This window comes from Stegastes partitus, unplaced genomic scaffold (assembly GCF_000690725.1).
Source record: "Stegastes partitus isolate 25-593 unplaced genomic scaffold, Stegastes_partitus-1.0.2 Scaffold24, whole genome shotgun sequence".
Classification (NCBI taxonomy): Eukaryota; Metazoa; Chordata; class Actinopteri; family Pomacentridae; genus Stegastes; species Stegastes partitus.
In genome coordinates this window covers 1,107,399-1,125,461 of record NW_007577755.1, presented here as the reverse complement: position 1 = coordinate 1,125,461, position 18,063 = coordinate 1,107,399, and the positions used below count along the sequence as shown (strand labels likewise).

Sequence of the window (18,063 nt, the reverse complement as noted above, 5' to 3'; positions counted from 1 at the left end):
TAGTTCTTTCTAAAGAAATCATTAATAACCACTGAATGGGGAGGGAAAACTGTGAACAAACCACACATAGTACAATGTTCTTACATACGTTCTCTAATGTCAGTATCATATTTTACTAAACTCTGGCTCATTTACAGAAAATGTGTTTTTGGTCATTGAGAATCTAAGTTGAAAATAGACCAAAGACCATAATGTTCATTTAGATGTAGTTTCTTTAATCAAAACTGCAGCACTGTAAGTGTTCATGGTATTCCACTTGGACATGCATGGAAAAGTAAATATATTCATATAGTACAGATATGTACAGTACAGGGACAAATTTTGAAATCATCAGTCCAACAATGGGAGTGTGAAAAAACATTAATACACTATGTGCAACTTTCACATTGTTGCGTTTCTCATTTAATTGCTCTTTTCATAACAATTCTAAGTAACATTAAAAGGCCAAATACTGTAATGAACATTATTTGACCAATTAAAAAAATAAGTTAGACAAGAACAGTCAAACGTCAGGACCAAATTCATCTTAAAAGATATAACAAAGGGGATAACATTTCTTTTTGAAAAAGGACTACATGTTTCTGTTGAGAAAACAAACCAACAACAACAAGAAATCTTTGTGTTACAGAAATTAGTCTCTATATTCATCAGTACAATCAGAAGCGTTATGACAAAGGTTGTATAGTGCCGACAACAGCACACGACAAAAGAAAAACAAGAAATGACAGAAAAGGTGCCGGTGACACGAATTACACGAAAACATGAAAGCTAAATACAGTTTGACTTGTCATTTCATATGAACAATCGTCTATACGGGATTGCAGGCAAATATAGTGCCAGCAAGTACAACAAAATGCCGGGGTCGCCATTGGGACTGTAGGATAAGAGGTTCAGTCAAAGGTTAAAGTTTTAAAGTTGATGAGCAAATTCCCATTCGTGTATACAGTACAGATAAAGAGGAAACCAACATTTAAAAAAAAAAAAAAAAAAGTTCTGCTATCTCTGACAAAGACCAGGACAAGAGAACTGTAAAAACTTAAAATGAACAGTAATACAAAGCGACAATAAACTTTAGTGCATAAAAGACATGTCCTTACACTGATCTGCCATAACATTAAAACCACTGACAGGTGAAGTTAAAGACATCAACAGTCTAGTTGTAATGCACTGTTCTGCTGGGAAACCTTGAGTCCTGCATTCATGTGTGTGTTACTTTGACATGTAGCCACCTAAACACTGCTGCAGATCAAACACACCCCAGATAATGTGCCCCTCAACAACACCAAATCTGCTAAGCAACACATGAAGAACACAATAAAGAGCCCAAGTGCCACCCTACAAAGTCCCACAAGCTAATCTAACCAAGCATCTGTGAAATCCACCGGAAAAAACCTGATCCACGGAGGCCCCACCCCGCGACCCAAAGGATCGTCTGTCAACGTCGCGGTGTCAGACCCCCCCCAGAGTTCCCGTGTCAACGCTCAGACAGGTCAGAGCTGTCCTGGCAACACGAGGGGGACAAGCACAGTATTAGGCAGGTGGTTTTAATGTTGTCACCGATCGGTGCATGTTAATGGACAGATATCTTGTTTTTGAAACATCACATCTTGCAAATATATGATCGTATCAGACAACAGAGGGCAAAAGAGGGAGAGGGGAGGGGGGCAGAAATATACAAGAAAAACAAGAAAAGCAAACCGCTTGTTTCGGTGTTTCGTGTAAAAATATATTGATATCTGGGTAAAACCTTCTTGGTGGGATTTCTAAAGAACTGGAACCTATAAGAAACAGTCACAAGTTGTCTTTTTTTCTGCCCCTAAAGCTTTGACCGCTGAAAATGTCTTTGCTGTGTCTCTCCACCAGATGACAGACAAGTACTGTTAGATTTTTAGCAAGTATTCTATCACTGAAAAGAAACATCTTTTTTTACAGGCTTCAAAAAATCCTCAGCAAGTCACTAAATCTGTAGTTCCTCATTGGTTGTTTTTCATTTGATGAACTGAAGAAAAAAAAATTAAGACAAATATATATTTCTCTGAGGTTCTGTTATTTTTCCACAAGAGCAAATCTGTGTGTGTTTAAGTGGGAATATCGGAGGCACCAATGTGATCTTAAGGCAAAATTATCAGACGTTGTATGTGAGACTGTGTTTTAAGTGCAAGTTAGAAGCAGTGATATATTGTGACCTCTGAATCATAAAATAACAGTCAGACTATTTACTTCCCATCACCAGAACAAGTACCAGGCGGTCTTTGGAGATCCAGAGATCTGTTTTGTTGTCGGTATGGCTTATTTTAGGTTTGGTAAAGAGCAAAGAGACTAAGGGGGTTCATCGCACTTCCAACGAGCAGCAAGGATGTGCAAGCATCCTGAGAAGTGTGAAAATAACAGTTACAGTAAGTCCAGGGCCCACACAGACGAACACAGTCTTGAAAATAGTTTCATATAAAATGGAAAAGGCATCCACTTACAAACCAATAAACAGCTAAACTACCTGCCTGTGTTGAATGAAAGGTGTGAAGGTTGGGAGAGGTTCAATTCCTTTCAGCTCAGATGAAAAAAATTGCTCCAAAAAACTGATTTTAAGTCACAATCCAACATATTTTGTTTCTGTGGATTAATCTGGGAGGATGTGCCAATTAGTTTAAAAAATATAGCTGCACATACTGTATCAAGAACATAACACCCTATTAGAAAAAGTCACATGCTAACAATCTAGCTAATAATGCATCAGATCAGGAGTAGGCAAACTGCTATGTTCTGATGTACATAAATATACAATCACACACACAGTTAATACATTTTATCATAAAGGGGTGTACATGAGGTAAGGTTTCTGGGTCCGTGTTGAGATCACTTTGAGGTGGAACCATTTCCAAAAGGTCTGGGTGAGTAATTGAGATCTGAACATCAGCGTCAGAAATTCTAGATAATTACTGCATCTTTGGAGCCGAGGATGTATAGGGACGTATGCTGTGATGGTATGTGTGGGTGTGTGCATGGCTGAAAAGTCGAGGAGCGCAAGGCACTATTCCCTGCTGAAAACAGTGTAAAGCCCTGTGTGTTGTTTGGTATCTGATTTGATCAAGAATGTTTATGTAACATCTGTGTGTCTGAAACTGTGCACACGTGTGGTACGTGTCCACATGGGCAGTTCCATTACGGCAGTATACTTGATGCAGTCCTACAGTCCAGTGAAGAGTCATTTCGACTGTGGGTGAGAATGATGAGCAGGGAGGCACGGGGGGAGGGATGGGTTTGGGAAACCAGGGGGAGGGGTATTGGAGTCCAGCCCCTGTAGTCTATGGCAAAGTGAACAGGAAGCTCTCTCAAAAGTCTCAGTCCATTCCCAGAAGGCTGCTGCTGAGCTCCAGGCCACAGCATGATGGCTCCACAGGAGGGTTAGAAAGAGCACAGAGGGAGGGAGGTGGGGAAGAGCAAAAATGTGAAATTCAGGCTTGAAGATCGGGGAAGTTGGGAGGTGGGAGTCTTTTCTACCCCTGGGTGATGAGCCAAGTCTGGGCCATGGTGGCATCGCTCATCATCTGGCAGCCGATTGAGACTGTGCAGCCATGATAATGTGAGAGGCTCCACTCTCAGCCCTCTGCTGCTGCCCCATTCCTGCCAGCACAGACATAGCCATGGCCTCAGCTGCTGCCCTTGAGCTCAAACCGTTGTGCCCTGCAGAGGGGCTGGGCGCCAAAGAGCTGTGCTGAATCACCGGGGCTGGGGAACCTGTAGGCTCTGAGGTGTCTTTCATGCTCTCTTCTGCAGCTTAACAGAAAATAAAACACAAGTACAGATTTAGAATTTAATTGGCAAATGCATTAACCTTGAATAGACTCATTATTCTCACACTGAATAGCTTTGGACATTTTGTTGGTTGCTTAGCAGTAAAACTGTAGCTAAATTTAGAAACATTATTCCAGTCCAAAAGCCTGGAATTCTGCTTCCAATAGTTATGAATGAGAGAATACAGATTAAAGATACTGGAAACTAAGAACTGTCATGAAATAATGAAAATTATAAATGTTTCTCTACCTGAGTTTTACTGTTTTTTTTTTCCGTTTGGTTAATTTCAAACCTCTACAGCTGTTGCCAAAAGAAATTAAATCTTAATGATTCTAACAAAACTAAAGAATTTCTTTTTTGTGAGCACAGAAAAAAAAAACACAATTTACATGAAAATGCTGCAACCGCGGCAGCACGGCTACTTCAGCGCAATCTGTAAAACACACCGACACAAACATCTGAAGTCTGACACCTGTTCACTCCTCTATATCCTGCTGTTATTACACGTCTGAGCTAGTCGGGACCCCTCCCCTCATGGTGTCAATGCTTCTGTCAAACGGTGACTTTTAGCCCACAGTCTAGTGTAACGCTTAAGCGAAATGGTATTTGATAAAGGATGCAAAAAAAACCCCCAAAACTAAATAGTACATAAACATGATTATATAACACTATCACCCCTATGTGGTTATAAACGGCACATGATATACAGTTGAGGAAGGTTCTGTTCTAAATCTGTATTTTTCGCCAATTAACAAAAGTCAAGGGGATTTTAAACAAGGTTTTATTCACTCCTGGATCAGAACCTTAAAGTTCTGGTTTCCCGTTAGCTCCCTATGCTTTCCACAGTACATCCCCTGTATTTCTACATATGTGAGAAATGCTACTCTACAGCAGGTTTTCTGTAACTTTAAATACCTTGAGGTGAGTATGGAGGAATAACTGTGCGTGGCTCACCTAAGTAGGCAGTCTTCTTTTGTAGGGTGGTTACAGGACAGTCCTTGTGGGCCAAGAGCAGCTGCTTCAAATGAGCCACTTCGTTCCGCAACAGAGACACTTCATTCTGACGGGGCAGAAAACAGACCAATCAATAGAAGACAAATGACTAATGCAAATGATTTAAAATAAAGAGACCCTTCAAACTTGACAAGCAGACATACAGCATAAAAAATGACAAAAAAAACTACAAATGAGAAGATATGAAACAAGTTGAAATGGGTTCCAAGTGTTGCAAACTGGTCCATTTGTGAAATGACCCAATATTTCCTTAAACTGATTTTCTTGTCTGGAATCCATCTCTCAAACTTCAACAACTACTTAGAGCCTATCAACTGTGCACAGTTGGTGTGGCTTTGCACACACTAACACCACACATCATCCCCGTCCACCCACTCTGAGCCTACTCACCGACAGTGAGACGTTCAGACTGCTGAGCTCCTCGGCCTTCTTCTCTAGGGAACTAACCCACAGTTTGCGTTTCTGTCTGCAGCGTGATGCCGCTGCCCGATTCCTCTCGAGGAAGCGCTGCCTTCGCTCATCTGGGTCATCGTCTGCTGTCCGCCGTCGACGCCCACCTGTAGGCTGTGCTGGAGATACCTGGAGGGAGAAGAGGGGAAATGGTCAGAAGGAAACAGACAGACAAGTGAGGGGAAGATGACGAGAAAGAAAAAGGAAGTTTGAGTCATTGTTTCATCATTTTAACCAGCACACATAATAGTCATCTTCACACAAGTACAACCCAAATTTTCTGAACCGCAACCGGCGATATGCCACATATCAAACAAGGTTTAGTTCAGTTACATTTGGTTGCTTCAAAGACTTTCCAAGCTGAAAGAACACTGGCGCTGGCCCTGAAAGTCATGTTACAGGCATTTACTAAGCGCAACATAAAGCACCTGAGGTTGTGCAGGTGATGGAGCATCTGGCTGCTGGACAAGCAGCTGGCTTTGTTCTGCCCTCTGAGGTACCATGGGGCTGCTGCCCATGGCCATCACCCCCATACTGTGTCCTGACGGGCTCTGCTGGGACAGCGCTGCCTTCAGTCGCTACAGAGGATCAATTACATAAGCAATATCAATAACAAGCACAGGGATTGGAATACACAGCACACGCCCACAGTATGAACAGTGCAATGTAGGTATAAAAGAAACTGCTTCATCCCTGTAGAGACGAGCTAATCACAGAAACAAATGCAAAGACAATAGGCAAGATTTAACAGGAATAACACACTGATGATCTCAATGAACCATCTGAACCCAGCAACTTATTTGCAGTTTCAGCAAGAATACACTGCAGGTATCTTTGATTTTCCCTCAAGTAAGGTGTTGATCACAGTTTAAGATCCTCTCTTGTGAAAATTATACTTTTGACCTTGTCCATATGGTTTTTATCATGTGCAAAATAAACATGGTTGAGTACATCCACCTTGAAACTGCCGTGTACCAATGGTAGTCTTAAAAACATGGATTCAGACTTCCAGGTTTCATACGTAGCAAACCTAAATAATCAAGCTGGCAACTTGCAGGGTGAGACCTTCTTTATCATTACTCTTCAGAATGGGTTTCTAGTTTGCCCATGAATGGCTGAAATAGTTGAATACTACAATTTGCCATAGTGTAGTTCAGAGTAGTTTTACAGTGTTTGAATAGAACCGTAGGTAAGCTGGTGAGCTTAAGCTGCAGCGAGTAGGGAGGTGGTACATGGAAAGAGAAATGGGATTTCATAGATCTGCACATTCTAGTGGCATACTAAACATGTAACTTGGATAAACATTTGGCCCAGAGAGAGATGTAAAGTACAGGAGGAGTTGAGTGATGTAAGTTAATTTATTTCTAATGGAAAAGTCAGAATTCTCTAAGAAGTGAATTTAAAAAGGTTCTCTAGTTCTGCAAAAATCCTCGCCAATGCTGGTCTGGTAGTGTTATATACTTTCAGTTTGCTTTCAGCAACACATTCATGTGACATCCTGTTCTATCTCAACCTTTTAGTACTGGTTTCAGCTCTGGAGGCTTTATATATTCCATCATATGATGTAGCTGGATGTTGATGATTTGTGGATGTCGTTTTGTGGTGGTACATTACACAACTGGCAATAATAATTTAGAAACAACTGACTGTGGCCCTGAAGGCATACAACTGCTTAACAGCACATTCATGTACACAGCAGGCTTCTGACAATGATCTTTTGGTATTAAGAGAACCATGTGTTCACCCAGAAAAAAATCTGCACACCAGCAAAACACTCCTAGCCTTTACTTAGACCAATGATAATGAAACTAATGATCGAAGGAGCATCAGTTTGTGCAAATAAAGAGATCTAATAAAGTGGTTACTTTGCTTTTTTTTTTCTTTTTTTTTCAAAAAATACTAGCAGTACCTACTCTCATTTGGTTTCACCTGAAACATGGTTTAAAAGTGGGATCTTTGTACAGAGGTTCATGTGTTCTTTGCAGTATCATAACTTCAGTACAAATTATTTTATTGACTGTAAGGGTTAAATAAACAAGTAACTGCTGTAAAAAGTCATATGATGAACAAACTGAGCCAGCGCAGAGGAAGGCTGGAGGGTGATGATGGAGACAAAAAAGAAATAAAACAGATAAAGATATAAAAATAGAGAGCTAATCTAGTGCTGACCATCTTGGCCTCTGAGTGGATGCTGTAGCCAGAGGGGGAGTTAGAGCCGCTGCTGCTGCCTCCCAGAGGAGGACCAGGGATCCCAGGAATGTTGGGTACCATGCACATGGGTCGGGCCAGCTGGAGACCATATATGATACACAAATACATACGGATTAAAACTTAACCAACTTCTCAGCTGTAAAGTTGAGATACTACATTTTTAGACTGTCGAGCCGCCTTACATTAATGACAGACGGCATCTGTACGGGTCCAGGGAGAACGGGCACTGCCTGACCAGAGGGAAGCATCATCATGGGGTAATGGCTGGTTGGTGAACTAGAAAACACACATATGGGATTGTATTTATACCCCAAAATACACACTTTAGAGTGCAGACAAAAACTTCTCAAACAGACGAGTCAAAAACATACACACAATGAATGCATTTCAAGTTTTGCAGTGTCAAAAAACATTGCGGCATCTTTGATATGAACGGTTCACTCGTAAGAACATACATGGGATACTGTCATTGTGTTTAAAAGCTTTCAAGCTACATAAGATAGATTTCAGAGGTTAGCAGAGGTCAGCACATGGATGCTGAATTATACTCACCCCAAAGTACGATTTGAAGGTGGTGCCTGTGTGATGACGGAGGTGGGTGACGGCATGGTGGGCTGAAGAGCATCAAAGCCCAAGTGTAGTGAGAGGGAACCTGGACGTACAATGGTTGGGGTGGGGGCTGAATTCCTGGGTGGTGTGTCCTAGGAGATTAGCGATGTGGTAAAGCAGGTAAAACACAGTTTAAAAACAGAAAATTGGCCATTTGTGTCAGGCATTATTTTAATGAAAATATCATATTGGTGTGCTCAAACATTTTTTGTAATACTGCAGTCACAATAGTGTGTAAGGAGCCATACTCTATATCATTCACAGTTACACACCTCTACTTTATACACTCATGCAATTCCCCCTTCTCCCATCTTTGTCCTACCTTTCCTCTAGGTAGAGGCTCTATGTTGCTGTCTGAATTCTCAGAGATAGATTCAGGGCTGTCTGGTGGTGAAGAGTCAACCTCTACAGGCGCCTCCTTTTTCACCTTCACGTCTGATGGTGTCTGAAGGCTCATGTCCAAAGCCACAGAGTTGGCAGCAGGGAGCTGAGAAACGAGAGAGAATAAGTTCACACCACTCATAGACAACAGAATATAAAAAAAGGAAGTGGGCATTTATCACAAAAACTAGACAGCCACAGCATAGGCTTACAAAACACTATTTTAAGCGCAACAAAATACAGAACCATTTAAATTAGATCATCCTAACAAGCTGATTAATCAGCAAAGTGTGAATGGCAGGAAATTCAAGCTATCAACATCAACACTTAAGGTAAGAACAAAGGAAGTGCATTTTACAAGTACAATTTTTTTTGCTACATTGGAGTCTTTACAGGAAATTCCCCTGGTTTTTGTACATAGTAATGGATGTAGTCATGCACACGTATAAAAAGTGGACAACCCCAATCCTTTCTTACAGAGTTTTTGGCCCTCTTGTCATCATCATCTTGTTCGAAGGAGCTGGCAAGCTCATTAAACAGACCGACCTCCTCGCAGTTCTTTAGGAAACGGGTGGGAGTGGGTGTCTGGTCTGAGAAAAGGCAATGAACATACATAACTATTCAAAGGAACACTATCACACTTTGTTCACACTTAGCACTGAATATGGAAACCCATGTAAAGGTGTGTTAAATAGTCTTCATCTGAATGCTGCAAGAACACATTAATCAAGACGGTACAGCTACACTGGGCGTTTGTCTTATAGAGAAACTGTACCTGCAATAATAACAGAGTCGGTCCGAGCTGGTCCAAATTTCAGAGTCATTTCATGCTTGTGTTTGTGTACCGCCAAGTGGTCCTCATTGGTAAACCTCTGGAGCAAGGAACACGAAGAAAACAGGAAAGATAAGAGCATTATATGAATTAGCCTACAGGTAATTGTAACTGTGTCCTAGTGACCTGCAGAGACAGCCTATATTACCTTAACCCAGATATCATATTGCAAAAATCACAGACAGATAATCTCTTGGAGACGTAGCCCAACACATGCTGCCTATAAACATTATGTGACAAACCACAAAGAAAGCTGTATCTGTGGTGTACAATTCCTGATGTCTAAAAAGGCCTGTACAGGTCCATTATAGCCACAGGATATGGGCTCAAATATCCATACAGCAACTAAAAAAATTCTAGAAAATGATAAAGGGATACTATGGATGGGGGTTGAAATTACTAAAATGATTTTAACAGCACAGAAATGTCAGGAATGAGCAGTGGATGAAAATGTCAACAACTTGATGAATAAGTGTAAAGGCTACTGGCATGGAAAACGGACATCAAAAGATCAAAACAGATCCTGAAAATGCAAGAGTAACTGACTGTTTTCAAAGTAGTTAGCGGGTGAAACATATGGATAATGTAAACTGTGTCTCTGTAAAGCTCTAAATTAGTCCATAGGCTGTGTCCTATCAAATATCCAGAGTGGAAGCTGCAGGAGGTCTGGCAGCAGGACAAATGAGACATGTCAAGGAGAGCACTGACAGCCGTCCCCTACAGACATGGAACTTCTTCTTCTTTTGAGAAGTGGCAAAGTGATTCACTCAGAGACGTAGGAGGAGTAATCTTGGCTCTGGCACCAGCCTATTCACCATTCACTGGAACCTATTTTAGGGTGCCGCGTTGCAGTTGCGAGTTCAGTCGTGAGAGTGAAGTGGAAACACAGTCAAGTGTCAGGGGCCTTATTTTTAGCCTTACCAGGCAGCATCACCAATACAACTACATGTCTCATCTGTCTCTTTCCTCTGAACGCAGCGGCTGGGTCCTGTGGAGGAAACTATCTCCAACTAATCTCCATGTATGAGATAATAGCAGCTAGGATTACCCCTCCCCATGCAATAAATACTGCACATCATGTAATGGGGGGCTGCTGCTGCTGCTGCTGCTGCTGTTGTTGTTGTTGTTGTTGGTAAAAGGAAAACCCCAAGCAAAGCCAGAAGTCAATCATTCCTAGTTCTATTATGGGCATGATTCAGACTTTCCTGGTAGACAACTGTTGGCAGTTAAGGGCAGTAGTAAAACAGCGTTTGGACATTGGACACTTGTAACACAGAAGGATGTTTCATAACCCAAATGTACATAGACAAATATCAACAAGCTGATATTATAATAGGACAGCAAGAAATATATATATATATATATATATATATATATAAATAACAGCACATGTCTAAACTTTAAAACAATTTGTTTAGGTATGCTACAGCAAGTTAGCGAATGTGTAGGACTCTTTGGCGCCAACCAAAATGTATTTACAACACCGAGATCCTGATTTCATTTTAGACTTTCACAAATTGTAGACTATATTTTATTGAGGTACATGTTTTGTTTGGCCATGTTTAAAGAGCACGCACAACCTGTGCTTATCAATATTTTTACAATGCTTTCCAATCAATGATTGTGTTCTGTGAAGGTTCATACACAGCTACACAGAAACTGACTATTAATTTTTTTCTACAAGGAGGTTTCCGCTGTCTTGGAATAAGAAAAGAAATTACTTTTTGGCTGCAGTGGACAGCTTTTTTCAGACAAAAAAAGAAATCTGATAAATAACACTAGTAAATGCTACTTGTCCAGCAGCAGACTGCAGATGACGTAAGTTAGCAACTGATGCTAAGTCATTACCATAGCGATAAAAGCTGTTGTGCAGGACTTTTACATATAAATGAAACTCAGTTAAAACCAAAGTCCACACAATGCAGATTGAGTCTATTAACCACTGGTAAATCTCTTTGTGTTTTGCAGCATACAAGAGTTTTAAATCTGGTGTCTATGGCGACATTCCAGCGCTTTTGTACTGGTATTGATGTGTTCGCCGTCAACCAGCAATGTTTGTTTTGTCAGAGCTGAAAACAGCAGCAACTGTAGCAACAGAGACAGAGTAAGCTGCAGCAACTACAAGTATGGTGGAGTTTACCAGGGAGGACCTATGAAGTGCCTCAGAAACGTTTCTTGATAAAAATAAACTGTGTTCAGTGGAAGGATTACAGTCTAAAAAAAAAATGAAGCTATCGGCACCGTGGAAATGCACTGTAGCCACATGTCATTCGCACATATAAACAGTGTTTGTGTAATTTCTCTCACTGACAATGCTCCACATTGTAGGTGTAATTATCAGCTACATAGCCACATATTTCTCTCAGGAGTTGGCAGACACCAAACAGAGCGCTAAAAAAAGTGATATTTGTCTAGTATTTATCACATGACCAAAAACATGACTGCAAATGCATGATAATGCTGATCTGTAGGCAAACAGCTAAAATGCTAATAACTTTACACAGTAAAAAGATTTCAGTCCAATTGTGTGTTCACTTCATTCTTGCCTTCTAGTGTAAAAAACAATGAGTGAAATTATACGGTTTTAAAATTTGGGATTCTCCTGTAAAATTCACTGAAACATCTGGCACTATACTACACACCCAGACCTGTTTATACAGCGGTTTGACACTCAAACAACGCTGGTGAGAGTGCCGCAGCTGCAGACCCGCACCGTCACAGACGTCACTTTGCCTTGAAAAGCTTCCATGTGATTCTGTTGTTTTAAATGTCAACTAAATTAATAATGGTATTTACAAATGAAATATTCAGAGTATTTACATCACAGAAACATGTCAAAGGGAAGAAGTTGTCCCTCTGTGTCCATGATGTTCTGAGAAGAAAATAACCAAACGAATCATCATTTATTTATCCAACATGTATGTTTAACTGCTCTACATGGCTGCAGTTCAAACCGCAATCTGATGTAGAAAAGATCACTTCTGATCAGTGAATAGAAGAAGTCTGATGAATCCCAAATGTTTCGTAACAACATTAACGCTTTCTTCCTCCAGAGCCCAGGAGAGACAAACTAGCTCTGAGGATATCACACCCAACTAAACACAGCACCAGACAGCTAAATGAGCACAACATCAGACGTGACATTTCCTGTGTTGAATAATCATGAGTCCTAGAACACGCTTTTTTTAATTTTTTTCTTCTTCTTTTTCTGTGATATCAAGCCAAGCCCTGACAATAAACCATGCAACTGGCATGTGAGCGCACTACTGGCGCTCAGCTGAGTCACTGCCGTGGCTCAAACCTGTGTCTGCAGGCACTAGAAGTCAGCAGTGACAGGTTGAAACAATAACTGTGCTCTGATTACTCACTGGAGCTTCCAGTGAGTCACTGCTAAAGGAGACAGCATTGTCTGACAAGACAGCATGCTAGCTAGAATGTTGTCAGTGTGATGTTCATTAAAAGAGTTGCATAAATCAGAGTCAGGCAGATTATGTTGGGACTGAGAGGTTAAGTTGGCAAACTAAAGGTGTTGTTATGTTAGGGTATGTTTCCTTGAAGTACATATAAAGCAATGTTCCTATGAAATAAAGTGTCTTCTCAAGTATTATCTATTTAATTTTGCTTTTAATTAGCTTTTTTAAAGAAGTAGAATAGTTTCTACCAATGGTAGTTACTACCACCCTCTGGAGAAAACTTAGAAAAAGGCAAAAATGTCACTCCATACCATACACACATGCACACACCTGAAACCCAGGACAAGCAGCGAGAGGACTTACCTGTCCACAGCCAGGAGCGTTGCACACAAAAGGTCGGTCGTCCCCCATTTTTGCAAAAAGCTTGCAATGTAGCTGTGGGAGAGGAGAAGAGGAGAACATTGCCGCAGCTTTTCGAGATTTGTGAACTGGCAATTCCTGAAAACAACAAAACAGGGATGCTGTGGCTTGTAGTCTTTAGTCTGAGCAGGAAGCCGAATGCTATTTAAAAATAACCCTGGCAAGGAGGAAAACACGCACAGAGGCAGCGAGAAGAAGTTTCCCTGGTGATACTTCCTTCACACAGGGGGGCTTCTCGTTGGCCAATGAGGAGCCGCTTACGAGAGAGGACGGCAGCTAACGTTCACACAAAGACATCTACCTCTCCTTCTGCCTTTGCCTCTGTCTCATTTTCGCTCTATTCCGATCCCTCCTTCTCTCATTACCACTCCCTCTCCTCACCTCTCCAGCACCTTGCAACCTTGCCCCTTCTTGTAGCTCTCATTCAATGTCTCACACTCTCTGATTCAGCTCTTTCTCTCTGTGTTCTGTCTCTCTTTCAGTCATCTTCACATCCACTTCCTGAGGACTCTCAGGTGCATTCACAATACTAATATGTTGCATGGGGCCCATTCACACTTACCTGTTACTGTACCTCACTCGTACTTGTTCTCCCTGTTAACCTCTTTTTCTTTGCACATGAATACCAATGAATGGTGCTGTGATACTTTCAGTATGAGTATTGGTGCTTTCGTAAAATAACACAAACGAGTGGAGGGTGACAAGGTCTCTGAGAAAAGAAGAACGGATAGAGTGGAGGCGTTTCATTGTGATTTGACTCAGACGTAACAGTCAAATAAGTTTAAAAGACGGCGCCACTTTACCGTAGTTTAAGACCAGGAAAAAACAAACTTACACTGGTATAATGATGTTTTAGTGACAACAATTTCAAAATATATACTTAATATTAGAAAATCTACCTTTGCTGACTGGGTGCTGAGGAGAATTATGATCAAATCTAAATCAGCAAGGCTAACAGCACATAAAAGCACTGTTACATCTAGGCTTGCATAGTGTAAGCTAAGATATAGTCCACAAAATAAATCTCACATTTTTCTCTACAATGATCAATTGGACTTGAAACTATCATTATTGTCAAATGCATTAGAGAATAATCACTTCTTTTTTGCAATGGTTCACGTCTGATATGTTTGTACCAATTGTAAGAACACAGAATGACAGATTTTATTAGGAAGTTATTGGCATAGTATAAATATTTTACTATACTGTAAAAATAGTGGCACATAAGGATAGCACTGTGCACTAAAGCTGTGCAAAGCTTCTATCAGCAACTCAACCCCATCCCCGACTCCCCCCAAAGCACCCCACCCTGCTCTTCTCTGCACAGCTGAAAAACACTCCACGTGAAGACAAACTGGGAAGTTTAGAAAAATAACTCATTAAATTTAAATCAGGGAATTGGTGGGGAGGGGGAGTGATAGACATTAATGTTTTAGCACTCTCAGCTGGCCCGAAGTGACGTCTGGCAGCTATTACACAATGCCGTCCCACTGACAGAGCAGCAACTACAACACGCATCAAGGACTTTGTTATGTATACAAGCAGACACAATTCAATGAACAAAAGCCGCTCAGTATTATATATACGCTGTAAACATACTATACTCAGTAAGGTTCGGCTCATGACACCACACAATCATGAGCAGAAATACCGTCTGGCTTTGATGATTTATTAACTAAACCTTCAAAATTTACATCCAAGATTTTGTGTCCTCCTAAACTTTGACTTCCACTATGTTGACCTAACATGACAGCCTCTAGGCTTTTGTGCTGTTTTGACTTGTTTGTAAGACTTGTTTCATCATGTTAATTTTAAAAGTTGCTTTAAAAGCCTAACACATACAGCTAATCCTCAAACTGGAAAGCAAGCTGCAATAAAACTGGTAAGTATTATAATATTACTGAGTTACTGACCACATTAACCTCTGTTGTACCTATTACATGAGTTGAGAATGTCGTCTAACATTATTGAGTGGGACAGATTATTCATTATTTTGGCGAGGCATAAATGTCTGAAAGTTTTCCCAATGTTGAAGTCAGTATATTTTCCTCCTTCCTCCCTCCATTTCTCCCTCTGCCGAGGACAGCTGCCCCTGAGCCAACACATGATTACTGAGGCATTGCGCTGGAATACGACGCTCTCCCATGACGCTGAGCCTGTAACGCGACTAACTGTTGTGTCTCCCAGCTCCATGTCTTTATGAGGAAAGGGGTCTGCATTATATTTGCAAGGAGAAGCCGCACCTCTCTGCAGACATCAAAGTCCATAAAGCAAAGCTGTCTGATTTTTTGCAGACCTCCCATGCTCTGGAGAAAGGCAACAGGTCAGTGCCAGAGCCCTCACAAAGTGCTTCCAATCCACTGAGTCTATTTGGGCAGAGATGTGTCTGCAAACGAGATACTCCATCTAGCTCGTTATACCAAGGGTGTGGACTGTGTGGGGAAATGGACACATCTGGCGTGAGGAGTGGGAACAGATTTCTGAGTTTACATCTTACTAAAGACATGCTAGACATTAACTTGGCTGGCTGGCACCAACATGAAATGTGGGATTTGATTTTGTGGAAAGTCCACCATAAATTCCAGATGACAGGGGTGGAAAATACCACTTGTTTTCATAGCTGCCCCAACCAATATCTTAACCTGATTAAAACAGATGTGTTGAGGATTTTTTCTTAAGCAGTACTATCTGTAATCCTCTGCTAAAATCATATGTATGGAGAAAGAAATGGTGCTGTTAATTTACTACTTTGACTGTCAGATGAGTCTCACTGAGAGTAAACTGAGAATAACTAAAGAGTTGACAGTTTAAAGTTTTACTGCACCCTGTAAAATGTCTGCTTCATGCAGACCTCAACTGTATATGAGAGACAATAAATCAGTCGGCCAGTCACATCCGTCCTGATGCACATCACTGATATTCATTACAGGCCTTGATATCAAGTGCACCTATTTTCGCCTTCTTTCATCCAAGGTGACATGGAAGCACTCAAAGTGCCCTAATTCCTGTCCCTCTTATTGAGCTGCTGCCAAAGTCCCACCGTTAACTTGGATTTCTCCGACTCAGCAGGTGTAGGGGAACAAGTCCCAGCTATAATCAGCCACAGCCATCCAGTGTTTGATGCAGCCTGCTAGGAAACTGACTAAACAAACTGTATTAATAGCTCGCGCTGCAGCCATGACTCTGGAATCTGAGGCTTAAATTGCCAAAGGGTAGGGGAGACCCCACAAAAAGAAAAAGAACTTAAGAAGGGAGAGAGAGCGAGCAAATCTGTGAAACAGTGAAAAAAAGAAAACGGCCTTCATCAGTTGGTAAGTATCATAAATATTTGCAAGGTAACAGGTGACGCCTATGAGCTTTTGAGACAGGACATCTAGGCTGTGACTGGGTACGTGCAGCAGCCGATATGTATTTATGTAAGCAAAGCGAACACAAGATTTAGTAAATGGAACAAATGAAATCCTATATCCGCGTCTGCATAACTAACAAGGCCTAAAAGCTGAATCCATGCCGAGCTAGCAGACAATGCAGGACGATACAGGATGGACCCCAGGCAGTTTTCTAAAATTAAATCAGAAACACTGTGCCGATTTGATTTGTGGTCTGCAACTCTAACAAGCACCGACTGTGAGGTGTTAGTTCTGTAAGTCCCAATTTAAAAAGAAAAAACCCTGCAATGTTTTATTTTTCACCAGAAGCAATATAGCCTTTAGTGCTTTGCTTAATAATTTATACTTAATGCACTATAGCACCATGAGTCCAGTAATGAATTAACAAATCAATAATTAAATAGATTAACATAAAATCTTCCACATGAACCTGAAAGCATGCATTTCGGTACATTTATTGACGAATAAGGAATATTTATGCTGCACACAACTTCAAATGTATGTCATGACTGAGAGTGGGTCAAGATGTCTGGACCAAACATACTGCAGTTTTCTCCGGTGTAACACTTCCCTATGTGATGGAATGAAGTACAAGTCTGCCAAAAACATGACCTACATTCCTAATGAAGGTGTTGACATGGGGATACGGATCGTGGGGCGTTTAACAGTTCAGATTGCAATACTATGGATATCACTATTACTTGAGACTTTGAGGGTTTTTTTGAGACTTCTTGCAGACCCACATTGTCACCACAGTACATTTTACCGCTAATAAAACACAAAAGCCAATATTTTTTGCCAAGATGAAGTTAAAATGAATATCCAAACTCCTGCAAACTTTAGTTCTTACTTCCAGACAACGTTGACTAGCTTCAAAAGGTTTGTCATTTTTAGCCTCCATTACCTTCTGGCTACGTACGGACACACTTAGCCCTGCCTTTTCCCGTAACAAGACCGCCTATTCTTTTCAGCAATTGGCCATAAGCACGTCAGTCAGCAGCAACTAAAGCACGCATAGCTTTGAACCCTGTCAATAACAGCAGCTCGCTCAATCTCATTGGTTCAAATCACGAAATCAACTTTTTTGTATCCACGCAAAACTAATGGCTAGCTGCTGTGGCTAGCGTTAACAACAGGCCGAACGCACGTTTAAAGTGAGTAATAACAGCGCTACTAACAGTTCCTGCCAGGGCAACAAACACACACCAACGCTGATTTAATTACACCCAAAGTAAACTGGTGTATTTTGAAGGTGTTAAGGACATTTAAAAATCGCAAAAGCAGAAAAAGCTAGCAGTTGGCTGGTTAGCGGACTGACACTTGAGTGCAAAGCGAGACACAGTGGGTCCGAATGAAACGTTGGAGCTGCCACAACAGTTTTGACAATTCCAAAGACACGTCATTTGGACAACAACAAACACCAAAAACTGTCGCGCCGAGTGCAACTTTGTTATCGATTAGTGTCGTCGACATATCTGTAGTGAATTTAAAGGTTAATAAAGTGTTTACAAACTCACCCTCGCGCCCCTCTCTCTGACTCCCCTCTCCTCTC

General features: G+C 41.1%; 1 protein-coding gene across 2 annotated transcripts; it reads right to left on the bottom strand.

The window, feature by feature from the left end:
- Positions 1 to 194: 194 nt before the first annotated feature.
- atf7a (activating transcription factor 7a) lies at positions 195 to 18,063 on the bottom strand. Of its 2 annotated transcripts, XM_008296585.1 has the most exons (12): positions 18,029 to 18,063; positions 13,066 to 13,137; positions 9,233 to 9,329; positions 8,935 to 9,047; positions 8,399 to 8,563; positions 8,020 to 8,168; positions 7,650 to 7,743; positions 7,426 to 7,545; positions 5,685 to 5,834; positions 5,197 to 5,385; positions 4,747 to 4,852; positions 195 to 3,774 (listed from the first exon to the last, which is right to left on the bottom strand). In XM_008296585.1, exons 2-12 carry the CDS (start codon positions 13,111 to 13,113, stop codon positions 3,542 to 3,544), a joined length of 1,464 nt encoding a protein of 487 aa, XP_008294807.1. In that variant the 5' UTR covers positions 13,114 to 13,137; positions 18,029 to 18,063; the 3' UTR covers positions 195 to 3,541. The 2 variants fall into 2 exon arrangements, with proteins under 2 accessions (XP_008294807.1, XP_008294798.1); XM_008296576.1 differs by lacking the exon at positions 18,029 to 18,063 and having other exon boundaries at positions 13,066 to 13,802.